Source organism: Athene cunicularia (genome assembly GCF_003259725.1).
Source record: "Athene cunicularia isolate RWA chromosome 15 unlocalized genomic scaffold, athCun1 chr15_part1, whole genome shotgun sequence".
Lineage (NCBI taxonomy): Eukaryota > Metazoa > Chordata > Aves > Strigiformes > Strigidae > Athene > Athene cunicularia.
In genome coordinates, this window is record NW_020799121.1 from 13,093,258 (window position 1) to 13,120,424 (window position 27,167).

At 41.1% G+C, this 27,167-nt stretch overlaps 1 protein-coding gene across 10 annotated transcripts in view; it reads right to left on the reverse strand.

Annotated features, from left to right (window-relative positions):
- Window positions 1–27,167, reverse strand: part of KDM2B (lysine demethylase 2B) — a 116,449-nt gene that overhangs the window by 23,666 nt on the left and 65,616 nt on the right. For all 10 annotated transcript variants that reach the window (XM_026859723.1, XM_026859722.1, XM_026859724.1 and 7 more), the window contains 2 exons: window positions 24,121–24,575; window positions 15,957–16,043 (listed from right to left, as the gene is read on the reverse strand). In XM_026859723.1, the coding sequence (XP_026715524.1) occupies window positions 15,957–16,043; window positions 24,121–24,575 (542 nt within the window). The remainder of the gene's footprint in view (window positions 1–15,956; window positions 16,044–24,120; window positions 24,576–27,167) is intronic.

The window sequence follows — 27,167 nt, forward strand, 5'->3', positions numbered from 1 at the left end:
CAGGCTGACACTGGGTGCTAGAGAATCCCACAGGGTGCCACAGCAAAGGCTTCTGGTCAATTATTTCCTTGCCTCTTCCCATAGCATCAGAGGTGTGCAGACACAGAGGTGCATTTTTCAATTCAAACAGGGTGGAAGTTCTGGAGGACAAAGCTCCCTTGCTTGCTGCCCAGGGCTAGCAAGCAACACTGTCCCGACTGCTGCAGCGGCGTGTCCCTCCCCTAGCCTCCTAGGCATGCAGTTCTGGCCTTCCTGCTAAGAAAACCAGTCAAATTGACAATTACCAGCGGTGGTGTAGAACAGCAACACACATACCAATGCACTGGACTGAGATCCACCAAAGTCACTTTACCAGAGGTCTCTGAAACAGACCCCGTCATTAACTCTACATTAACCCTGAAATGCAGGGACTGGCATTAAACTGCCTGGCAGGCTGACAGCCTGTTACACACACACTGTCTTGCACTAGATAATCACAACCAAGTCAGCAGTTCCTCAGCATTAAAACCTTACATCTCTTCAGCAGTTAACAGAAACCCTCGTCAAAGGAAGAACTTGGAGGAAGAAGGAAGAAAGGACAGGATGATGTGACTGCAAGAGTTCAGGGGGGATGAGGAAGAAGCTAGTTTAAGACAGAAAAAAAAACCACCAACAAAACAACTCACCGATGCCAATAACATCCTTACAAGCAGTATTAACTGAAGAGTGCAAGCCAACACCACAGATCTAACATGTCTGACTACAGCGTATCGGCCCAAAGTCTACACACACCAACTCCAGGGGAGTTGTTTTCCTCTAGCAGTGGCTGTTTACAAGACTCCTATCACCCATCATCAGCACAGGCTCCTGCCGGGGTGGATGTGTCCTGCAAGACAAGGCCAAGGTCCCCCATTACGCGAGCAGCATCAGAGGGAAGGGGAAGGCGGTGGAACTTTTCCAAGCCCAGCCATCCCCAAATAGGACTAATGCTCTCCACACGTTCACTGCCACCATCTCCTCCAACTCATACCTACAAACTTTCTCACCCTCTCGGGCAAAAAAGCAGCGTGGCTCCTAGTGATCACTGCCAGGCGACCACACAGAGCTCCACTACTGAATAAACAAATCAATTTGCCACAAGTAAATAGAAAAGTTGATACCTCACAGGTTCATCTGGGCATTAGTGACACTCCAGCAGCTTTTCTGCCAACTACGTTGTTTAGGGTGTGATAAAGTGGCACGTCAGTGCCAATACAAGTGCTCCCGTTTATTTTCCTCTGGTGGTGAGGAGGTAGAAGTTAGGCCTAGACTGTGGAATAAGATATATTGGCAAAAATATGCTTTTGCAGATAAGCTGTATCCAAAGTAGGAGCTCTTAAAAAGACAGACAGACACAAGTTATACAGACTTGGGGCACACTGCAAGTGTAGTTTTTCTTCTTACTGTTACTTCAGGACAGATCCCCCTACCCACACCCAGGAGCTTCTTTCTCAGCCTGTTTACACACGCTGAAGCGTCACCATCAAAAACTGAATTTCTTCCTTCCCTGAGCTACCCAGCAAGGGCCAGCACCAGGCAGGACATGAACCCCAGCACCCACACACTTCCAGGCCCCCAGTGCCAACTGCAACTAGTACAAGTGCAGTAAATCGTACCTGCTCCCGTGCTGGGAAATCTGGCAGTCTTTTTGCTTTCCTAGTTTACACATAGACTAGGGAAAGAGGAATCAAAGTCAGAAGAAAGTTTGAGCGACAAAACCCACAGGTCCTACCCAAGCACTGAAGTTGTGCTGTTCAACTACACCTGTAGAGCTGAAGCCTTTCACCTGTTACACACCAGAGACTAATCGCAGTAGAAGCAGCTACATGATACCAATGTGACATGTCCCGTGTAGAAAAATGTAGTAACTACACAAGCTAAAGCAGGCTTGTATGAAAATACAGTTGGATCCACACAACGCGTTTTATCACGGAACAGTTCTGAACAAAAAAAAAAAAAAGAAAAAAAAAACCTCCACAGGTCTTTACTACGTAGGTCACAGTGTTATAATTTAGGATCAGACCAAGGCTTTTAAGAAATCCACAAGAAGGCTCTCCGCTTTCTTGTATTAATTTTTAACTATTAAATTTTAAAAAATGCTATCAAAGCCTCAGGTTCTAGAAGAGCTGAAGAATCCCAAAACATAACCAACTTTCCAAATTGATCCAGCAAGAACCAGCACCTCCAGTAGCTATTGCACAGCTGGTACAATGCAGCTGAGATCAATCTGCTCCCCGAACATTACCCCTTTTCAAACAGCTACAGTAATCACACCAAAACAGAGAAGCAAATGGAAAAGGCCTGGTGTGGGACAAAGTTTAAGAAAAGAAAGGGGGCTGGGATATTTTAACTACCAGGTCTGGGAGCTGAGCAGTGAATCCAGCAGCAGCACAGGCCTGCACATTCACACGATCTGCAGAATTAAGTAAAGCCTTAATAAAGTTACTCGTCCAAGATCCAGCTTAGGTTCGTGGACTGACACTACACCAGGCCAGGGCAGCACATTAACATCTCTCTTAAGGTTTCCACACCAGATCTGCCATCCCCGGGGAGCACCCAAGACACACCACCATCGCCAGTCCAAACTCTTTTTCAACCCTGCTTTCTTGGTGCAGTTATGAAGCAAAACATCGTAAAGTTATTGGAAATTAGATGGGGTTTGGAGGATAGACTCAACACCCGGCCTACGTAGAAACTTCTCTCTAAAAGCAAATTATTAGGCTATTTAAAGAGCAAAACACCTTGAGTTAGGAATAAAACTATCAAGTTTATCTTTAAATTGCATACACATGTTTAATTCTATTCCTGGTGCATTTTTAATTGCTTAGGCAGTTCTTAGAGAGCAAAATATGCAATCTAGAACATATGTTCTGGATTATTTTTTGCAGATTACTTCATAAATTTAAAAAGTTTATTCTCCTTCCCCCACAGGGAAAAAAAAATAAATCAGAGAATAAAGCCTGGAAGTATTAATAAAAGTTCTCTTTTAATTTCAGCACACATCCTTCTCTTTATTCCACATCCCTCGTCCCTGGGAATGGAAAGGAGGTTCTGGCTATAAATCAAACTAAGACAAGGTAGCCGGGCTCAGCATCAGACTCCCTCCTGAAGTCCTGCAGCCCTCTCAGCTATTTGAGGAATCTTATTAGAAAAAAAAAAAAAAAAAAAATTAAAAAAAAAAAATTTTGCCTCTGGCTCCTACGCCCACAACACAGAATTAAACATGAGATTAAATATTTGCATGTGCTGAGCAACCAAGAAGCCATAAAGAAGCACATCTAATGGTCCCTGTATCAGGATTTTTTGCCAAACTAGTTTCAAGCTCAGTTCCCTGCTCTGAATTAGCACATGGCTATACAAAAACTTCGGGTAGCCCAGAAAAGGAGGCCAGCAACAGGCAGGAGCAGGCACAGGAGCGAGCAGCAATGCTGCCTTACACCCACTCACAGCCCCTGTGACACCGTGATCTACACAAAGCCTGGTCGCTCAAGTTTAACTAACAAAACACAGTCAAACTTGAAACACATATTTACAGGCGAGCGCTGATAGAGCCAAGTGAATCATGTAATTATGCCCCTTCCTTATTTTGAATACCTTAAATATCCATTTCTTGTTTGTACTTCTGTCCTCTCGCCAACTCAAACTCAAATTACGGGTACGTGATGGTATTCTCCCAGTCCTGCTCATCCACAAGGCCGGGAGCGGAGCATTTTACCTGCAACACAAGATGGGGCTCTCCAGAATGGGATTGGGTACGTTCAGCCCGTCTCCTCAGGTTTCTCTCTTTCCCCATTGTGTTTGTACACAACTAGGAGCAGGAGCTGAGGCATGAAAGGCATGTGCCTAGGGCCTTGGCTTTCAGAACCACAAGGTAATATCAGAATCCAGGAGAGAGGAAGGGGGGGATGCGCGTCTCAAAGACAGGCCTACAGAGGAGAGCTTTAAACTACGGAGCAAGGATAACTGACATGATTACAGCAGTGTTTGCGGTTCGATTACACAGTTGGCCTCCAGCAGAGGCAGGAGAACAGATGACATCCGTAAGGAAGACGCCTGGTCCCACACCTGCCCGTGGGCAGACCAAGTCTCCACTAGCCTGTGCCAATTCCACGCGAGGCCCCGCGTAACCTGGCTCGCACACTTGTTCATCCCTCCAGCCTTTTGGCTCCGTAATCCAGACAAGAGGAAAAAAAAAACAAAACCATAACTTGTGACATCCCCCAAGGACAATCCACCAGTCACACCACAGCGAAATGTCATTCAGAGCAAATTAAATCATGACATAGATCATCCTACTCCTCTCATCTGCAAAGCATACTAGCACTCTTGATATTTGCATTAGCCTATCTGGGCTGCAGCAGGTCACCAAGTGTAACCCACATCAAACCTCACTCCACAGCCAGCCCTGCCACGGGAGAGCGTGTTCCAGTCTGCTGCTTACAACAGCAACACAATTGACAAATGAGCTCTAATTACGAGGCCTGTGTTAGGAGTGAAGACACACATGCCAAGAAGATCTCGGAATGATTTCCAAATGCGAGGTAAACATTGCTGAGATGGCATTTAAAAAAAAAAAAAAAAAAAAAAAGGGGGGAAAACAACACAATAAAATAAACTTTTCTGATTATAATTGCTCTCAAAGAATCTCATCTTGTACAAGAGCAGCTAACCATTCAAAGAAATATTTAACACACAGAAAGAACTATTAAGAAAGCATTTTCCAGCTCAATTCTTTCAGTGTGTCTACACTAGAGAACACTAAATTACGACAAATAGTGAACAACCCTTGTGTGAAGAATGTGTATTTGACTAGCCTGGTGCAGTTTACATCAGCTTAGAAAACAAAATAAGCAGCACTGACCTTAGTCATGCTGGTATTGACATAACTGTGTCCATACTTCAGCTTCACGTGGTGTAATTTAGTAATAAATAGCATCCTTAATTAAACTGCTGAATGAGCCTTAGTGAAAACTGCATGAAAACAGACAGTACCTTCTATTCTGAACTGTTGCTTTGATTGCACCTCACCTGAAGTCATATATAAGTCTCATCAATATCATAATCTTCTCCACAGAAACCAATTATGTTGTCACAAACTGAGACAATAACCTCAAGCAAAGAATAAACAGCAGGAGCAGATGAGTGCCAAAGAACCAGATTTTATTCTCATGCAAATATCCTTAAGTAGTAAAACCAAGATGGGGGGAGGAAGACTACAACCCCTGCGCTGTACTCACTTGCTCCTCAGCATCTCCTGTACCAGCAGATTTCAGCTGCTCCTACCAGTGCTAAATAGGATCTGTGTTTTCATAATAGACACTAGAGTTTAGGGTTCTGTGATTCTCACTGAGGTGAAATAAAGTTTATAATGTGGCACACCCCCCTTTGATTTAACCTTCCCTTTAAACTTTTTATGCATCTTAATAGAATAGTATATTTAGCTGGTATTGGAAAAAAAATATTTACATTGGAAAAACAACCTCAAACTGGTTTATATAGAAGTCCTTGAAAAAAGATCTTGCGATTTGAGCTGCTGCTGCTTTCTGCAGGCCAGCACATATGTTTCTGAAAAGGAAACCCACTGAGATGTTTATGAGTCACGATTATTGACCTGTATCAGAATAAGAGAGTTACCCAACAGCTTTCTAAGGTTCATTGTTTTGGTGTAAGTGTCCATTCACATGAAATATGATCTTAACTGTTGGGCCTGGGCAAATTTCATGACACTTTTCTCAAGAGTTCTAGCCAATATTTCAGTCATACTCTCAACACTAGCAGTGACATTCTGACAACCTAAATATCCATCTAGTATCATGATCTTACTACTTCCTACTATCCAGTCTACCTGAACTATGACATAAGAGTAGTCATCAGATGCACTGAGTATCCATCAAAATCTCTTTAATAAACAGTCTGATTGATCAACCTTAGATCACCTAAAGACAAAATAATATACTGATTGCTCCCTTCATGTAATGCCTATACTGCACATGCTTTCCCTAACCAGTATCCAACACAGGAGAAGCAAAGGCAGCAGTATGACTATCTTTTGAAGGACAAAAACTGTGGACTATTACAGTAGAGGGGCAGCACCCAAACCAGCAAGAGCCCAGACAGAAGGTGCTGATAGTAGCTCACTCACTCTCCCTCTTATAAACCTTAAAACCAAAACAATCCCCCCAAAACACCAACATCCCTGTCATCTTAGAAATATAATAAATAAGACTGCAGAGCAGTGAAACATCAAGTTCAGCTATCACACAAGACAGGCTCTTCTCTACACAAAGAGCCATGGCAAGATTGGGACTACCCACTGGGAAATGAGGGAAATCCCACCATTCTTCCTTCTTCCACAGATCCTTATGCCACAGAGAGTGTTTCCACAGCACATTTTGTGTCTCCAAGAGCCATGTTCTGCCTGTAAATGCAAAAACTAGGTTCCTAAGAAGATAAGAAGTGACTGCCACGCTGTGGAGGAACATGCAAATAGATGTGGCTGCTAGCTGAAAGAGTGCATTAACCAGGATATGTAACCTGCTTTCTTCTAAGTGGCTTGAGTCCACTCTGACGCAGCACAGAATGCTGTAAGATGGTCAGTGTGTCCAACATGTGGGCAGCAGCTTTAAAATCTAGAGACCAAACCCAAACATTTAGAGGCAAACAAATGATAAGCAAAGGAAAAGCTGAAGTACAGTTTGTCTCGTGAGAGCTCAGGTGCTCTCCTGTCACCTACAAACCTGACTTGCATTTGTAGGGAAACTTCCAGGACACAAACATCCAAACCACACTAGACTAAGTCTCTGCTGCTTCGCTTTTATCAGAATTTATCCATATCTTTTGTTGTATTTGCTAATTGTGAAAAACGAGAGCACTTCTGTACCTCTTCTATCTGGTCTACTAGAGCCTGCAGGAAAGTCGTAAAGTTGAAACAAGACCTCATTTATATTCTCAGCAGACTTTAATTTCAATGTGCTATGGAACTAAAAGGAAGCCATCTTCTCAGGGACAGAACATACAATTCAATTTTGTTCTGAAAAGTGCACGCAGGATTAATGTCCATAATTGCACAGCACGTACTGTGGAATGACAAACGCCTTCCCCATTGCTCTGCCAATGTGCTTCGATCCAGAAACAAAACTATTAAATCTCAGATACGTAACTCAGAGCTTGAATGGTTTTAATGCCGGGGTGGGGGAGAGCACAAGGATGGTGAAATACTTAAACCAGGTTCAAGCCTTCACCTTTTCTTTGGTTTTGTTGGCCAACTCAGCAATGAATGTAGGCGAGCTGCTGGTCATAAAATCTGAGACCCGACAACTCATTTCACATACAGAGTCTAAGAAAAAGGTCTTAAGACTAAAGTAGTTTTCATCAGCACTTTTACTATCATGAAATAAAAGAGAAAGCTGCTATCTTGAAAAATGGCAGACGTAGTCGGGAAAAATTCATGTTACTGAATATTCACGCATATGGTAGAGGAATGACAATGGGGAAGAATACATAAATCTTCTCATCTGATACTTGGAGCACAACAGTTTGAAAAGAGAGATGTCTGTTCATTTTTTCCAATCCATTCAAATTTCTACTCAGAGCCAAAATGGCTCTAATTTACCTGTTTGATATATTAATCACATAAAGCTATTGGTCAGATTTCAAAGCAAGTGGCTGAGAGTTGATAAGAAGGGAAAATATTAAGTCAAAGATGGGAGATTAAGAAGGTGCTCATTCAAGTCCTTGCTATTTATAATTACTCCCTGAAGGGACACAATATTTCAAGTACAGCCTCTTGAGGTGAGAAATAATCTGTCAAGTCACCAGGCAAAGCTTTTAGAAAAACACTGAGGCGATATGCAGTGAAGTTCTTTGAGCATGTTATGTATGATACACATACACCAAACTCTGAAAACTCCTCTGGCCTGCACAGAGTTACCACAGAAATAAATTTGTCTTGAGGACTAATGTTGATAGGAGACTGAAGCAGTGCTCACAAAAATAAACAAGTCAGGCAAGGAGCTGCCCCAGGAAAGCAGACACTTGACAGAAACTCCCAGTAGCCTCAACAGCTTTTACTCCTTTGCACAGTACCCAAAGAAGTATTTGGTTCTGGTGCATCAGGTTTTTTCCTGCTCCCAAGTGTATTTAGCAGGGAAAGGGCTTAGTTTCATATGCGTACAGCTACTGTGGGAAGTCCCCTAAAAAAAAAAAAAAAAAAAAAAAAAAAAAAAAAAAAAAAAAAAAAAATCCCTCAAACCTCAACTATGTGGTTTTGTTTCTTAATAGATTTGTAGAGATCCCAGAACTGGGATATCTTTCTGAATAAATTTCAGCTCTCTCCTACCACACGGCATCTACTATCCTACAGCGTAAAAGAGCAGAAATTATTCAAAATTATTTAAATCACTGATTCCAATCACAATTTAAATCAGTAAAGAGAAAAACAAATTTAAATTTATTTTAATCCTCATTTTCTTTTGTACTTAAGTTATTTTCTGGAAGATAAATTAATTATTAGCATCTGATAACTACCAAGAAATGTCTGATTTGCAGTAGCTTATAAACAGGATTTTTATCAACAAAAAGGATTCACAACACACACATATTTGTATACGCAAATCTTCTTGCAGACTATTGGTATTTAAAATCGTTGTTGACACCAAGCAGAGTTCAGGCAGTGCTGTGTGAGACCACTTCAAACCCCTTTAGCTGGTGCCTGGCAAGGACAAAATGTGACAGTTTAAAACCCCTTTTTGCTCCTGCACCACTTGATGTAAAACTTATTTGAATCTCACCCAGAAAAAAATACATCGTACAATAATTCACACAGAATTGTTTTGCTGTCTTTCTACCTCTTTTTTCCCCCCCTTCCCAGATTTGTTCCAACACTAGGAGGACTCAGTTTTTACTTTCAATGCTTATTTTTAATTGTCAGTATTTGCTTTCTAATATGTTCGTATTCCCACAGGAAGTACCCTGCATAGATCTCCAGGGACTGGTCTGTCTTGGGGAATTTGGCAGAGTTTTCCCACTGCTCCTACGAGGAATGTTGCTTTCCTGGTGGTAGCCCCCGGGCAGGCTCCTGAAGCTGATGCTGTTCTGATGTTTTGCCATTTATACGTGCTCAGATCTGTTTCAGACACCACTCTGGTTAAAACACTAATTGCTGTAACTAGTACCTTCTCTGCTCTTGCTTCTATGGGTGGAGCTGGCCTAGTGATAGCTATGGTAGGAATTCTTGGTAAGCAAGCAAGTAAAAACTGGAAGTATTTATTCAAAGGTGTTCAGGAATGTTCTTTGTCCACCAGCACCTCTGAATTTAAAGAAAACCTGATGTAAAACAATGCTCAACACGTCTGAAAAAATCACATAGGTTTCAAGTTGACCTGAATTTATGCTTTCACCCCCTAATTTATGAATATAATCCAATTCATTGTCCACTGATTCTTAGTCCATTTACTTACTATTTCTTAAGTTTGATCCAACACATAGTGTTGCATATATGTTCATAAAATTGGAGCCATACATAAAGGAGCTTTGTTACTAAAAACAGAGATTTGCTTCTCTTCCCAGCATTTTTAATGTGAAATACCATGAAAAGTGGAAAAGGTTCCTTGCTGGAAAATGGCAGCAGACACATGAATGTGCCCATGGATCTCTCTGGGCTCCAGATCTAGAAATGGTGACTAGTACCATTGCCTTTTATTATTTAAAATACAAGTTATTTCTAAGAATCTAACACCCTTTTCACCACAGTTGTCTACTGTTTTTTCTCCTGTGCAGTTTAGTCCAGACTACAAACAATGATCAGAAATTTTATTTCCAACCTAAATCTATTTATGGTATGTTTATACTCACTTGTTCTCATGCCAACATTGTCCATTAGCTTAAATAACTCTTCTCCTCCCCTGGTGCTTGTACTCCCTGAAGTACTTACACAACAATCATCCCCCCTTCAACTTTGTTGTGCCAGCTTAACAAGACATGTTCTTCTAGCCTCCGCTCTTAAAAATCACATCTTGAACACTGTCTGTGGTTAAGGAGTCCCATATCCGCTCTCATCTCAAAACTACCTATAGTGGAACTAGAATAGAGTGAGAAAAATGATCAAACATACGGTATGGTACCAGAAAAGAGTTAATTTACTAGTGGTTTTCAGCTTGGGATTGAGGGGGGGGGCAAAGTCTGAAAAGCAGTAAAAGGGACATAAAAAAAAAAAATCACTGACAGCACAGAGAAGGTAAACAGAGACCTCGAATTTCTCAAAATGCATGATACAGAGAGCATGAAATGTATTTATGATATTAAAGGACAGATCTGAAACAACATAAGGAAGTACTTATCTACACAGAGCTTTATTAAACTGCGGGGGACACTGCCACAGGATGCTGTGGAGATCAAAATGACAAACAGGTTCCACAAATTATTAGGTAAATTCACAGAGGAAAAAAAATAAAATTCTACCAGGTGACACTAAACGTGAAAGATGAAGATACAATCTAACTTCTATCTTAACTGGGAAGACAAGCAAAGGAAGGATTGTTGTAGGTCCCCTTTGTTCTTATAACTCTTTCAATAGCTGTGACTGGCCACCATCAGAAACAGGACACTGTGCTATAAGGACTCTCTGCTCTGGTGGAGTAGGACTAGCTCAACCTTTCCTCCATCATACTAACCAGTCTTTTGCTCCGCCTCTTGCAGAACAGTTCTTACGACTTAATCCTTTTTCAGATATATGGATGTGTCTGTAGAATTTTGCAAAAAGATTTCTAGTAAAAATAACTGGGTAAAAAATAAACTGCTGTAAGACAGAACTTGCTAATGACTGGAATCAGATGCTGCCCATAGTAACAGGAAAGTAGAGTCAAAACCTCAAGAGGTCCCTTTCAATCCTGTGCCCACCTACCACCACCCCCAACCCAAAAAACAACAGCAAAAAAAGCAATCTAAGAGATGTCTTCCTCTTTTTTTTTTTTTTTTTTTAAATTTTATGATCACTTTTTCTTCCTGGTTCTCATGCACTGATACACAGCTACAAACATTATTTGCATTGCCAAGTGCAGGGAAGGTTGTTTTTTTTAAAAAAAACATAATCCAATTAAAATTTTGGTTTGTGGCCTTTACTAATTAATAGTACGCCTTTAAATAAGAATATTACCATTTCCTTATTATACTTCTCCAGTATCTTCTCTTAAAATCAACAGGTAAAAATTACATATAAAACGCATATGAATGGGCATCCGAAAAACAGCCACATGGTGCAGCATTGTTAACCAGCTACTGAAAATTACAGCTTCAACTCCTGCTCACAGCCAGACCTATATATATTTGGACACTTGCTATCATTACAAATGCAGTGGCTTTAGGTTTGTGCCAGGTAAGAGAGATAAGAATCTGGCTCACAGTCTGCATTTCTAACTCTTCACAGAACAAGAGAGTCCAAACATATTTCAGTTCTTTATAGCTGCTCTTCATAGACAACTAAAGATCTTTACCACAATAAAAACAGAAGGCACTGCCATAGAGTGTAATTACATGCTACTATAGTTGACTGTTGTCTTCTAGAAATAGGAAATGGTTTGAAAAATGCATGGTTTCTACTTGGGCCATACTCCGAGTTCCTTAAATAAAATGCTGCCCCTAATTCCTATGCAGATAAAACAGGAGCTTTGGTATCGTAGGGTTGAGCAAATCTTGAGAGTGGGCTTCAAGATTTGACTTGGTGGTAGTCATCTTTCCACACCAGCGAGAGCAATCTGTCACCACGATGGAAAGTCAAGTTTAGGCCCTGCTCTCTTTTCACATCACCCAGAAGTTCCTGTCCCAGGGACGGGGAAGGAGTTAATTTGTTAGGATTATTTCTCCCTCCTCTTTAGTCACTTATACACTATGGAGTTCTTCCTTTCAGACAGCAGACTACCATTACAAATTACAAACTGACACTACTCAGCACTGCACCAAGCAAGTACAACTTACTGCTGCACAAACCCCCAACAAAGGAACAGGGATGGGGTTTACATATCCACAGCTGCATCCCTGCTCGGCAGCCAGCTGGGAAAAATGTGCTGCTTAGTCCGAAGGTACGCCAACTGTCAGTCAGCTATCAGGACAAGGAGGTCTCAAATACCCACTTGGTCCCACATTCCTGATTCCTCGAAGAGAGGCCTAAATTAAGATTGTTGTACATATCCTAGGATCCTTAGCAAAAATCAAACATTTAGGTAAATGAATCATTATCAGACAGAGGCTTCTTTTGAGAATGGGCTGTTTTCTCTTACTCTGTAACTAAAAGAAAAAGGCAGGTTCTCGCTGCTTCTGAAAGATGATTTGAAAAAAAAAAAAAGTACCTGCTGGAGTGTAATTATTGTGCTAAGTAATTATCAATAAATTAGAAAAAATACAAAAGATTCAGAAATGCTCCACAAAGATGAGTAAATATGATCTGAAAGAGGTGCCTACGAATCACACACACCATTTCTGTATTACCATAAAATAATAATGGTTCATACATTTTACTACGAAACTTTCTGCTGAAGATGTCACAGATCTTCATAAACATTAATTTCGCCTCACAACCTCCCAGGATGGGAAGCACCATCTCCATATGAAAAAAGCTCAGGGAGCAGAAATGTGCCATTCACCTCATGCAACACAAGGAGGCTGCAGCAGAGCTGGAAACAGAACACAGCCCGTTGCCTCCCATTTTGTACACTAACCACAAGATCATCAAATGTCACCCATTCATTTCATCTCACAAAAACGTTTCTGATCATGACTTCTGTTTCTTTTCTCAGCGAGTAATTTTTTAATGAGAGTGAGCTGCTGTCAAACCGACAGCCCCAAATGCCTTTAGAAAAGGTAGACAGGAGCTATGCAGCACATATGGATGGGCCTTCCAGGTACTTAGTTAAGCATTTTGCCCATTACACCTTATCCACCGTGAACTGTGATTTAAGGTGAGTGAAGATGTTTCTCCCCTAAACCCCAGAATTTCAGAGCCTTCAAGCAACTGTTTTGCAGTACAGAACATCACACAAAAGAACCCAACAACACACAAAAGAAACTGCGAGTCGATTTTCAAGGGAAATATTATTTGCTGCTTCGAAAATAATTCGGATTATGAAAGGCATGTTCTTTCAAAAGCAAGTCAACATAACTAAGCCTGTCCTTCCACAGCCTGAGTTACTCACATTGTTTAAGTCATTCCCTGTCCCTACTACAGGGGTCTTTTACTTTAGTAAGAGTTCTCTCCCTCTGCTCTATGCTTTTCCCACTCCAGCCCTTTACAGTACATGCTTCTCTTCTCATCCGGCTCTCTCGATGCTTCTAGTTTCTTCCCCTCCTTTTCTTTACAGTCATTTCCATTTTCTTTGAAATGTTTTGGCATTTAACGCTGGCTTTATTCTTCCTTCTCCATCTGCTGCTCTTGTCTTTCTAAATGTCTTCTGGAGCCTTCTCTTGGGAGAAAGTAAGAGCCACGTTTTCCATTTCTTGTCTCCTCTTTCTGGATTTCAGTTCCTTTCTTTTTCTTTATGGACTTGGAATCAGACAATACTCATCTCCCTGGAAGCTTAAATACCAGCTACAATGTCTTCTCACCAGCCCCACAATAGCTGGTGCCATGCTGTATTGTATCTGCTACTCCCTTTGAACACAAGTGTCTCAGGAAAGGCTCTGTTGAGTATTTGGCATTTTTTCTCCTATATACTACAAGAGCAATACTACAGAAAGCAAAATTACTGGTAGGTTTTACTCCCCTGCCTCATGCTTGACATTCGTGGAGTCTTCTGGCCACTGAGACTTGCTCCTTAAAGGAAGTTTCCCCCTCCCTAAAGGTTTTCTTCTCTGTAAGATCTTCTGTTCCATTATCAGGACTTATAGGGAACAAAGGAGAAATAACCAAGCTTAACTACTAACACTGCCTTTATACAAATCTCCCCTATCTTCTCTTTCTAAAATATTTTAATTTGGGACTTAAAGGCTCAAGTGTAAGACGTGTTTTCCTAGCCTGTTCACTTGGCCTCTGTTCCCAGACAAGGGAAAGAGCTGTAACTTCTGAGATGATGTGGACATTTGCCAGTTAGCAGTCACAAACTCCTTTTGGGAAACATTCAGCCATACCTGTATGTTTACCTTTTAACTAAAACATAACACAAACTGATCACAGATTAAGCAAAGTAAATATAAAGAGAATGGTGAAAGGATTTTTTCTGTTATAAATTTTTCTTTATTTCCAAACTTCAATCTAAAGCCTGCCTTTCTGTTAAAGTTTTCCTCATATTTGTTATTATCTGATGTGTTTAATTGTTTGTTATTGTACCTTAGCACTGGGAATGATGCCTTCTAAAAGTTATTGCTTTCAGAAAGGCTGAACGAAAATATACATCGGAAAGTTAAAAAAAAAAACCCTTGCAGCCAGCAAGATGGATTTTGCAAAGAGGGATAAGATTTAAGTCACAAAAAATACAAATCTTTTACTGTTAGGGTTATGTTGCCAATGCACGGCAATAAAATAGAAGAAATGAACCATTTATCAAAGATTTCAAAATAAAGCAAACAAGAACATTAGCAAATGCCAAAGTTTATAAAAGCCTTGAAACACTAAGGTCCTCATTCTACCACAAGCTCAAAAGATACAGCACAAGAGCCAGTTCTTTCTTAGCTCTGCTTTATACATTTCACACACCAGCTTTCCTCTGGTCACAGAGATTTTGCTTTACTCAGTGCCTAGAGCACACCTGACTGATGAATGAACAGCAGCTATCGAAGCAGTGGAGAATCCGACACCGATTCCTCTCAAGGTTCCCCACTGTTGTTTTTAAGCAAATAAACATTTTAAACACAAAGCATATTCCCATAGATTTATTATAAGCTAAAAAGGAAATACGTATTTAACAAGACAGGACTTATCTGAAATGTGTTCAGCTAAAACTCAAAAAGAAACCTAGAGAGAACATGATATACTCGTTCTGACCCACTCTCCTCCAGCAGTTTGATGCTTATGGTCTCCTACTTCACACCTGAAAACAGCAAATTCTTGTGGCCACAAGCGATTACATGCAAAGCCACGACAAGTGCGCCAGCTCAAAATGTGAGAGCGGGGAAAATAATTCACTCAGTTAATTTTTTGAAAGTTATTTAAAATGATAACAACAACAACAGATTTTTCAGATAGAAGCTTGATTTAAGCTGACTGACCCTTTCAGCATTTCTGAAGAAATTATGTATTATAAAACTAATTCAGTGAAAAATAAAAGTAAAAATAGAAGCGATGAGGCATTTTCTAAATAAGCAAAGCTGCTTTTACAGCATGCTGAATAACTGGAGTGTGGTAAACATATCATTGTTATTTATAACATCCAGCCTTTTGACATTATTCTTTAGTTAATTATTTCAAACTCTTTATAAGCATTAATAAAGCAAGCCTTACGGTTCTCCTGCAAAGTGAATTACTCTTGTATACAGGAGGAAAAATGAAGGTACAGTGACAGAAAACAACCCTCCAAAGTCACAGTGGCACACCTGTACAGAGAATTCAGGAGGTCTCATAGTATAAGAGTAAAAACATCTTCTCATCTAGATGAGAGTGCTTACTAAGCGACCAGCTTGTAGGATTTACACATCATTTAATTTTATACGAAATGTTCCATCAACATTTTTAGATTTAACCATGACTAGTAAATGACCAAGACATATCACAATTTTATACTGGTAAGCAAGGCCCAGACAAATTATTTTAAAATGGAAACTCTAACGATTTCTCCCTGCTGAGGCCTTTTTATGTTCTCCTTCAACACCTAATCATAAAACCATTAAAAATCACATTTCATGTTAAAAATGCTAGCAGCTGCCAAAGTATCATGTACAGCACTTAGTCAGATTGTAGATAAATAAACACCAAGACCTAGCACAACAATGACTAGTAAGTGATTGTGTATCATTACCTTTGTGGTCTTCTTGGGCCAGCTGACCACAGGGACACCCGAAATGGCAAGATTTTGGTCATCATCAGCGTGTTCCTTCAGTATGTTCTGTTGCAAATGAAAAGGCCTTTATTAACCAAGAGAAATATTTTTCCAGCTGAAGAGTGCAGAGATTACAGAAGACAATACTCCACTCTGATAAAAGACAGAGTGACAAGATCTCCGCAAGTTACTTTTGCTTCCAAACTTCCAATTCACACCAAAACTCTCGCACCGGTCATTAAGATCCAAGATGTGAAGTTTCTTGCAAGACAGACAGCAAAATCAGCCATGAATCACATCAAATATTACAGACTTCTTTAAGAGTGGTGTGCCCAAAAGACTGGTGGTTTTCCACTGATATCAGTCTAATACCAATGCCACCTCTCCCTTTAAACTCCAGCTCACTAAATCCTGGAACAACCCAAGCAAGCAGTCACCACAACCAACACCTTCACTCCTAATCATGTCTACAAAAGACCTGAGAAGCATCAAGGCTTTGCCACCATTATTTCTGCAGTCACAGGGCACCAAGTGTGTAGTTTAGAGCAATCCTCAGGTGCCTGAACATTCAGGTAAGTCAAGATACAAAAGTGTGCACTGTAACCTTTCATCTTTTTGCACGTGGCAATTCAAGGGCATGGCCATTTCCACTGGCCTTCCTTCCACACTGATGGGCAGGCCAGAGCTGTTGTAATCTAGCTCATGTCGGCATTCAGGTTCCTGAGTATTCACTAGGAAAGGATCTGACTCTGGACAGTACAGTATTAAGGAAAAAAAAGATTGGTCTTCCCTCCCTTCCACCCCCACCAAATCCTTTTGCTTTGATGCACTGTCCTAGAAATTTCATGAGTGGGTTGCACTGGCTTACACAGCTTCTACCACTGTGAATCACTCCCATAACCATATAACTTAACACAGACGTGGGGAAGAACTCTTCCTAAGTGTACTTAATTGTGCACTTGGGAATAGTCCACACTCGCTTCCCAGGGCTCTCTATGTGCTCTACTAACCTAGCTGTGGAGTTCAGGTAGCTAAAAAAGACAACAAATAAAACCAAAAAACAAGTCAGAAGGACGATTGTGCTGTGCTGCTGAAAACCGAAGCCCAAATAAGCACTAATAGGTTAAAGGGGAAAAAAAAATGCTCCAATAAAACAAACAAACAACTGCAGGTTGGAAATTACCTTGTAATAGAATTTAGGAGATAACCCCAGACAATGAAGTTCAACGGTGTTTCTCCCAAGTACACTGACTTCTTGAAAAAAGCTTAATTAGACAACAATAGGCACCGGGCTCCGTCAGTCCCCAGTGTAGAGCTTTAATAATTATAAATTTCCCACACTACACAAAAAGAGCTTAAAAGACGGTAATTGTTTTAATAGGAAGTGCACTTGGAATTTGTCTGTAATCATCCAAGTAAAGCCCAGAGTACAATGGCGTGTTCCAGGCCCCATAAGCCTAAGCAGGCAGACTAACATCTAAACTAGGGTTTGGATGAGTGTCCCTGGGGCTGGCTTTCTCTCCCTGGAGCTCAGGCAACCTGCAGGATAAAGCCCAATTCCCCAGACTGTGCTTAAATGAGAGATGCTTTACTAACACACTATGGCGCCAGCACAGTGCTGCCTCTTCAGGTACAACCATACCAGTACAGCCTTTCTTGATACTGGTTAGTCTGAAAGCAGCACCAATGACCAAAATAAACGATACCAGTACAAACCCAGTTTTGTCAGCCTGGCACTGTGGCTGCACTCAGGAGCTGGCATAGGCACAGCCTGGCTGGTGAGGAGTAAAATGCAGCTTGTCCCAACCTGACTGTGCTGGAGAGTGCGTAACAAACCTCCAGCCATATACTCTGTGAGTGAAACAGCTAAAGACTTTTACATATGGACTCGTGATTGGCAAATTAAATCTTGGCTGAGCTGAGAATAAGCGAGCATCTCTTTGCTCATGTCCTTTTTATTTTGAGAGAGTGATCACTGCATTAACTGAACTGTGACCACATTCTGAAAGTTAAGTTTTCAATCCTAAAAATTGAAAGGTCTTTTGTATTCTCACAGCAAAGCCAAAATTCTCCAGAACAAGGCGGCAGCTTGAGAGCCATATAAACAAAGGACAAATTAATCCCTCTTTACTCTGCTACTCTTAGATTTGAAAGCTTGTAAGACAGGAAACCTTAACATTTCCACTAACGACTGTCAGAGACTCTGAGTTCAATAGAAAGCAGAGTATATTCCAAGAACTTGGCAAGATAATGAAGGTTTTTTGTTATCATATGTATCACGTGAAAATATTATCCAAGAAGAAATGTAAAACTATGGCAGTTTATCATCTCAGCCAGCTGAAAACAATGGATGTCTGAGCAGCAGAACCATAACCAAGCCATAGTTGCACTGACTGTAGTGTCAAGTGTCAGCACACAACAGGCTAGAGGCAGCAGACTTTTGTTCACCTGCTTAAAAAAAAAAAAACAGAAAAAAAGATAAAGAAAAGCCATGGGGCTCCAGTTAGGCAAACAATATGATGCTCATCCAGCACAAGGCTGCCTCATTCATTACACTTGAAGGCTGTGGTGGCAACAGCAGGTATGAAGGAAAGAAACTGATTAAGTATGTAAGAATTCAGCTTAGCCATTAATTTCAAAAGCACAGCACAGAATGACTCCCCTGAAATGCATTCAGTAGAGGGAGTTTTTTTCCTGTCATCAGAATGAGAAGGGGGTAAGATTTCTTGGCAAGGAAAAGTAAGAACATATTTCAGTAGATATCATCTGTCTTGCACAAGAATCTTCTCCTGCTGCCAAGGAGTTGCGGATATTTGACAAACTCTGTTCTTCAAACTGAGTTTCTTCTGCCCTAATGGACTTCCACAGTCCCTTCTGAAGGGCAGCAGTTTTGCTTTGAAGTGGGGATAGGTCTGTGGCATTAATAGGACACAGATCTCACAATCCTCTCCCCCAACAGCAGCAAAGGAATTATCATCCTGCTGGTAACACAACAGAGACAGTGTGTGCTGAAATCAGAGGCTGCACACAGACAAGTAGCGCTGGCAGAGTGTTTAATGTGGGATACATCTTGTCACAGTCAAAGGTCTGCTCAGCTTTACCTGCCCTGTGATGTGGGGCACAAACTACACCAAGGAGTAAGATGGTATTCTATTCTATTCTATTCTATTCTATTCTATTCTATTCTATTCTATTCTATTCTATTCTATTCTATTCTATTCTATTCTATTCTATTCTATTCTATTCTATTCTATTCTATTCTCCTAAGTCCAGCCCAATTGCATCTTTAGCAGACTGACATACTATTTGGTAGCTCAATATGAAGTGGAGAAGCCACATGATTAAACTCTTCCAATCCCCAAGGCCACCAGAGAAAATTACAAAGTAAAATTGCAAAGTAAAATTACTTCTCAGTAATTTTTTTTTCCTCTCCTTCTCTTTTTCAACAGTGTAGGTACTTTTCTAACAGTGCAGCTGCTATTTAATTTTTAAATTGGGAGCTGGAGTAGTTGTACTGTTTCATGCTTCGTTTCAGGGCACGTATATATGGAAAACAAGGCATGACTGCAGGCTCCAACAGTAACACCAACAGCAAGGATGTGAGGGCAACGGCTCCAGTGTCTTCTGGCTGCTCACCCTCCCAACAAGTACACTGCCAAGCCTTCTGTCCTTCTGCAACCTGGGTCAGCTGACCACTCTCAGGCAGGGTATGTCGATCTGTACAACAATTTCCCCTCGCATTTGCTGCACATACAGCTCACACAGAGCCCATCCACAGACATTTGGATACAGAGAGTATTGCTTCTCCTCGGCCGATTGTTCAGATGCCATCTGCTACGGAGCGAACAGTGCTGTCAGTAATCGCTGCTTGGAGGCCTCTGAGAAGCTCCTTTGGTGGCAAACACTGGCCTCATGCGATACAGTGCCCATGCAGCAGAGCTGCAGCCAACAAGAATTTAATTCCTTGTTTGAGCTGAGAGAAGAACTGACCTGCTCCCCAAGTGAGGCCCATGTTACACTCTGCAAATAAGTCTCCCTTGTGCTGCTGCACGCCATCGATCACGGTGATAAATGGGTTCTCAATCTGCAGAGGCATTAGCTTGGCACTCCTGGATTGCTGTGTCCCCACTAGATAGTCGCAGTTAGTTAGGAGCTCAGATGACGTGTAAGGAATTTACACAAGCTTAGTTTAGTTTTCAGTCTCCCTTCTCACAAGGAAAATAAATTACTTTACTTCAAAGAGTCTCACCTACTTGACATTAAATAGCTGTATATAGCTGTAGCTGTATTTACCACCAAGAGCAGTAATCCCGTCACCCATCCTTTACTGTATTCTTGCTCAGATGGGAAAGCATGGATTCTCTGCGAGTTACCCTGATTCATTCTGTGAAATTTCACATCACTGAATAAAATGGTTTCCTTTCCCCAGTTTAACTACCCATATCCTGTTTTCTGAAAACATTAATTTTCTTACTGAAGCACAAAGACAGACTTGAATGTCATACAGAAAAGTTCCTGAGTGTATTTCATTAAGAAATAAAACTGCTACAATAAACACGGATTTATTTTCTTCAGGAAGAAACTTGACTTTCCAAGCACAGCTAGAGCTTTCAGACTTTCTGTCAGAGCATGTTCTTGCTATGCATTTGTTAAAAATAGCTCTCAAATGGGTGCACTAAAAGGGTACTTTTTATAGGATGTATTATTAATACATCACATGCCCAAAAGTCAGGTTGCCCATGAAATAAAGCTTGGGAATATAACTGAATACAGTCACACTATGTATGATCTGTAGAGCAGCTTCTGCAGGATTTCTGCCTCCATTCAGTCACACAGATGACTGGTGCTCTGATTTCATCAGGGTGAGGTAAAGGTGCCAGGCTTCTGCTCACTCTACTGCTAATGCTATCAGCAAAATCCCCACATTATTTTCTGTACAAGTTGGAAAACTAGTAGCAAAGTAAGAGGGAATATGATTTAGTGGGCAAGGAGATAAATACCATTCTGGAAAAAATGGACCGTATTTCTTCCTCTGCCATTACATCTCTATGTGACACAGGGCAAATCTTTTAAATCAAGTTTCCATAGTCAATCATGAATTGTTTATGCCTACTCTTCCTCATGCCTGGCTGAAGATCAGAAATGTTTCTGCAGAAACATTAAGCAATTACACTTTCAATACCATTAAAATTATCTTTTGCATGTATCATTCTTAAATAACACTAACTTTTCTGAAAATCACATCCGTGGCACATAAAACCGATATCCAAAATTATGGTCACTTTTATCTTCATCTCTTTGTGCCCTAGTTCCCTACCTGTGAACCAGAGATAACAACAGCTCATCAATTACTACTTGTGAAGCACATGACTATGGTAGCGATGAGCAACCCTGGGAACCCCAAGGGAACAGTCGTATCACTGTCTTCAGCTGAGGGTCTGAGCAGTGTGACAGACCTAACACACACCAAAGAGCAAGGATGGAACAAAATACTGAACAGTAGCATTGTGCACACCAAGTAACACAGGAACCCTGCAAGGACCATCATGCTAGATGTATGCTCAAGGGGCTGAAATCAGTCATTTGGCAACTCTTCCATCAGCATGCTCTATCGTTTGAATATAGAAGCCTTAAACATGCACTGATACACTCGGGTTTGATTTTTTTTTTTTTTAAAGCCAATAAATCAAACAAAACTTCACACTTTGGTATCACATGGGTTACAAGGAGATAGGCTGCTGTGGTTCTACTGCACTGTTCTCTACCATGTTAACAAATACATCAGCAGAAAGAGTAATGGGTTATTGCATCCAGGGTCCCAACACTAGATAGGAACAGGAAGGCCTGCATGGGGACTCCTGGGTTCCACTCCTGACTGGAGAGGCAGTGTACTAAACCAACCACTGATCTGAGTACAACCACCCCTAACTGCCCCAATTCCTTCAGAGCACCCAGCAAACAGATGATGCAACTGCATGGAGAGTTACAGAGGAAGCAGACTATACAGGCTTTAATTAATTTACTATCCCCTATTGACTCCCATTCTCTGAAAATAGAGAGCTGCCTTATATGTGGGCCAATAGTATAAAAAAGATGGGTAAGACAGTTCTTTAACAGTTCTTGACATACTGTTCAAGAAAATGTTGGAGTTAACATCTTCCTGAAAGGTCTTGCTCTGACTAATCAGTCACAGGCTCACCAAACATACAGAGGTGATCCCAGAGAAAACAATTCTGCAGCATGCATGATGTTTAGATGTGGTCATGGGCTCTTTAACCAGCAGGGAACCATAAATATCCAGATGTTGGGCTACATCCTGATGGTTACAGTGTGTGCTGGCAAGGAGAGAAAGTTTAGAAGCAGGCAGTTATCAAGAAGATGGAACATCAAGACTGCAACTCTGCAAGATGAACAAAATAAACTGGCAGATGTCCACTTAATACCAGTTAAAGCACAATATCACCAAAAAGGGCACGACTTGGGCCTTTCTCTTAAATGTCCGTTTTCAGTTCTCCATCTCTGTAGCTAGTGAATCCACTGCTCTGGAGAGGAATAAGAAAACATATACTCCTACACAGTGCTTTAAACCAGATTCACATATGGTAACTCGCCGTGTTCTAGTAAGATGTCTCACAGTGCATTGGAGTATGTCATCAAAAGAGCATGCATGATCATATTCTGAACATCTGCACCATTTATTATGTGTTGTACCCCTTTCTGGGATTTTAAGAAGGGGCAGTTTATTTTTAAACGAAACTTGGTCTGTGCATCAAGTCTGGAAAAGTAACACTACCACTCTTTCTCCTTCACCACAAATTCAACTCCTGGTCTTAAAGCTTCATTTTGATTTCTGATTAGAAGATGACTGATCACAGAACAAGGCAGTGAATACACAGCCATGACTTTGGGCATGTGCGTCCACTTTCATACACAAAGTGGCTGATTTTGCAAGAAGAGACTTTATGAGCTCTTGTGGTTTACCAAAATGAGCGCCGTGTATCACACTTCCAGGCTCCAAGATTGTGGAATATGGTTCCACTGCACACGGCATATGTTCAGTCTTCTTTAACTGGCTTTGAAGCCTCTTCTAAACAGCTGTTTACACTAATTGCACTAAAAAAGTACAGGGTCTCCTTTTACCATATAAACACGTATTTTTTCCCTCAGATTGTGGCTTACACAGCTCTTGTGTACAGAACATATGTAACTGAGAGCCATACTGTACATAGAAAGAGCACAAAACTAGCAGTCCAAACACAAGACCACCGATCAATACTCATAGTCCCAAATCAGGCCAAACTGCCATGGTACTGGACCTATGGAGGACAGGCTGACACTTTTAGCCTTACTGGACAAGTCCTGGCAAAATTACAAGAGTATGCTGCTCTCAGCTTTGTTTTTTAAAAAAAATTAATATGCCTACTTTATACAAAGGGATGTCACAGATCAGAGGCAGGGCTGGGACTAGAAGCAGCAAAGTCATGCTAGTCTTCAGGAGGAATTTAACCCTAAATAAGATGAGGTACTACTTCCAGTATGCTAAAAACCTGAAGAGGACTTCTGTCACTAGTCAGCATTCACTCCTCACACCATCTCCAAAACCAGTATATTGTACCAGTGGAGAATAATTATCAGCCTATAGAGGGCAATGGAGGAAAAGAAAATGAAAAAGGTGAAAGGAAAAAAAAAAAAAAAGAAACTGAAAATATTAGACAATGTATCTTCTGAATTACAATCAAGTATTTACATTTTGTATGTGTCAGTTAATCAGATGTAGTCCAGAAAGGCATTAGAGCAAAAAGGGAAGATTAAGACTATAAATATAAACAGACTTTTTTGAGGTATAATGTTTACACCTGGAACATAACAAGCACTGAACTATGAGAGGATTTAAACTTTTGGTGAGAGCTGTGACAGTCCGAAAGGACTGTATCAATTAAATCAAACTGCAAACAGCCATCTCCCCAGAGCAGACACGGCTTTTGAGAGGCTTCATTGCCCTCTCTGTGGCACAGTAGGCTGGTATGAGCTGGACACTACACAAGCTGCCATCCCTCTGCTGCAGAACTTGCTTTCTGATCTCCTGCTGTCTTCTATGCCCACAGAATACAGTTTGTGTGGATCAGCAAGCTATCACACCCACCTTCATGTCCTCTAGGAGAGCCTGTGGATCTTCGATGCCTTCTGGAACACACTTTTTGTTCTCTGGGAGAGATTCAAGCTTTTCCACCAGGGCTTTTAAACCCTTCAGTTCAAATTCCGTGAGGTGAGTCCATTTGGTTGAAACTTCTGTAGCTGGAGACCCCGTTGGTGTTTTGGGATAGTCCGTGGGGGTCGTTGATTTTACGCTGTCATCTGACTCATTAGACAAAGTTCTTTTTAGGTATCTCATTACTGTGGCTTTTTGTTTTCTTCCTGCGCTCTCCTTCCCTTCCGAGTGTGTGCTGTTGGGTGAGGAGGAGCCATCTACCAAGGATTTGGAGTTCTTATCCAAGCTGTCATCCTTCTCCTCACGGATATGGGCATCACACGATTCTTCATCCATGTCTAACCACGAATCTGATGAGTAGCTGTCTGTGCTGCGTTTTCTTTTTGCATCTGAAAGTTAGAAAAAGAATGCTGAAATTTTATGTGATGTAATTCACAGTTTAAACACTTCTCTGCCACCGGGGCTAGGCACTACCTATTTCAAAGGGCACTGAATAATGCCTACTAAGTACATAACAGGAATGGGCTCTGTTCAGCTGATCTTTAACTGGGGGAAGGTTGTTGTTTGTTTGTTTGTTTTAATGCTGGTTTTCATTAACATCTACTCAGTTCAAATGACTGGGAAACATTTAGAGAAAAATTATGCTTTCTTCAAAGCTTCAGTCCTCTATGCCTTCAATTAAGAGTAGGCAGAGCTCTTAGGTCACACACAATTAGTTTTCCCACAAATCCAAAAGAGACCAGATTCGGCAGCCTTACAGCTTTACGAGGAGAATTAGCACACAAAGAGGAGGGGGAAAATGATGGGAGAAAGCACGTTAAAAAGCTGTACATCATAATTCTTCCACAATTCTGCACAGCACAAAATCAACTTCTCAATACTTTTCCTCTTCGTGAGCAACTGTTGGTAAAACATGAAGCCCCACTTGCTACTGCATAAATACTCATTGCTCTTCTGAGACAGAGGATTACAATGATGCTTATTTTACAGACAAGCAGCCTAAACACGCTGAGAAATGCAAGGACTGTCAACAGAGTTACATGATACTGTTTTTCTTAATGCCATCCCTGATACATTCTAGGTACTTCTCAGGAAGATTTAAAGGCAAATTTCTCAGTCTAAAGAGCTATTAATCTTAGTTTTATACTAGGTTCCTCCCTAAAAATCCCAACTGTTACCCAACTCTGTGCAATCAAGCAGTGACAGCAATGTAGGAAACTAGTGGCCAAGGTTCCCTAAAGCACACATTTCTTCTTATTTATTAGACACAATTTCCTTTACTAAGTGAATGCAGGCTAGCAACAGCAGGGATTTCTGTGGAAAATACAGTTAAGGCTGGCAACACCCAGTTAAGTCAATGCGAATTTTAATACTGGCTGAAATGGGTATGAGATCAAGCTGCAAACAAAAACACTGCAAAGGAAACAGAGGTCACACAGAAAAAGTGAGTGAACAATTAATGAAAAGTTCCTTTCACAGCCTTCACGCTTTGCAGTGCAGTAGCTTTGGATTAGGACAATGTGAATTATGCTTAAGGAAGGATTAAATGGACATTAAAGAAAAATCTCAGCATCCGGTTGTTTAACAGAGAGGTTCAAAACAAACACTGAAGCCCAGTTCCAAGATGGCAAATTCATCCTCATCACAGAGAAGCTCCTTGTCTCTTGCACAGTCTATACCATCTTCTTGCAAAACATACATGTTACTTGTCAGCTGGGTAACAAAGATGCAACAGGCAGTGGCAGAGTAACTGTCAGAGGGCAGCTAGCCTAGCTGCTTAGCTTCACAGTTTCAAATAAAAACTCTGTGAGGCCAGGTGCACCTCTGTGTGTTAGTACTCGAGAGGTATAAGGTGGCCACTTTATGCTTCTCAGGGTAAGTATGTTGCTGCTCCAGTGTCTGCAAAAAATCAAGCATCTCTCTTCAGTCTACTCCTTCAGCCATGTTTGCATTTCTCCTCAGAACCAAGACGGCCATAAAATTACCCCTGAAAGGCACATTTAAGTTGAAATGCCTGTGAAAAGATGGCAGTCACAAAAAATACCAGCTACCAGCAAGGCTTGTCACAGCCAAATCCAGCTCTATCCACAGTGCAGGCTAACTTCCTTCCTGCATCCTTCCAAAAAAGCTTCACCATGAAGAAGCACAGCACAGTTTATTTTGTGTGCTGAGGTGGCAGCATGCAACACTCCAAAGCAGCTCCTCCTCTCTGGTCTGTGCTAATACACCCCCATGCTTCTCTTAGAAAAATAAACAGGATTAGAAAATATCTTAACCAGAACATTTAAAAACTACTAGGTTATCCAAATTTTATTTAACACTGTTTTTTCCTTTGTCCACAGTAGCTAGCACGTTTACCCACCTCAAAGGGCTATAAAATCAGCTTATGTCATTCTCCCATTTTACAGCTGAGGAAACAGATGCTTGGGAGAAAGCACGATTTTCTCATTGTCACACATCAAATCTAGGACAAAACCAGGAATCAGAATCCAGGCTCTTGGATCCAGGGCTGGAGCCCCTTCTCTAAGCCACACTGCCTTGGTGAGTTATTTCACAATTGACTGAAGCACAAAAGCCCAGCCTAGATGGGGGAGAAGGGGCCAGTGATAAAACAAGAAGGTGAAAGCAGATACACATCCCCATGCTACCAGTACAGCATCATCAATGGAAACTGGTATAAATCTGCACAAAGAAAATTATGTTTCTGTCTTCCAATGTTGTGGTTCTGCTGAACAGGAACTGATGGTTGTAACTGGGGCAAATCACAAGCGTAGATAAGGCCTAAAGAAAGAGAGGGAGATCACATTATGGAGGTGTGAATAATTTACTCCAAGCAGTGTGCTGGTGTGAAGAGAAAACAGCCTTCAAGAGGGATCTCCACTTTTTGTCTCTTGCTCTAATCTACGGAAACAAAAGGCAAGCGAGGAGTGGAACACCACAGCATACTGGGGGCCTATTCCCATCAGAAGCAAGCACACGGG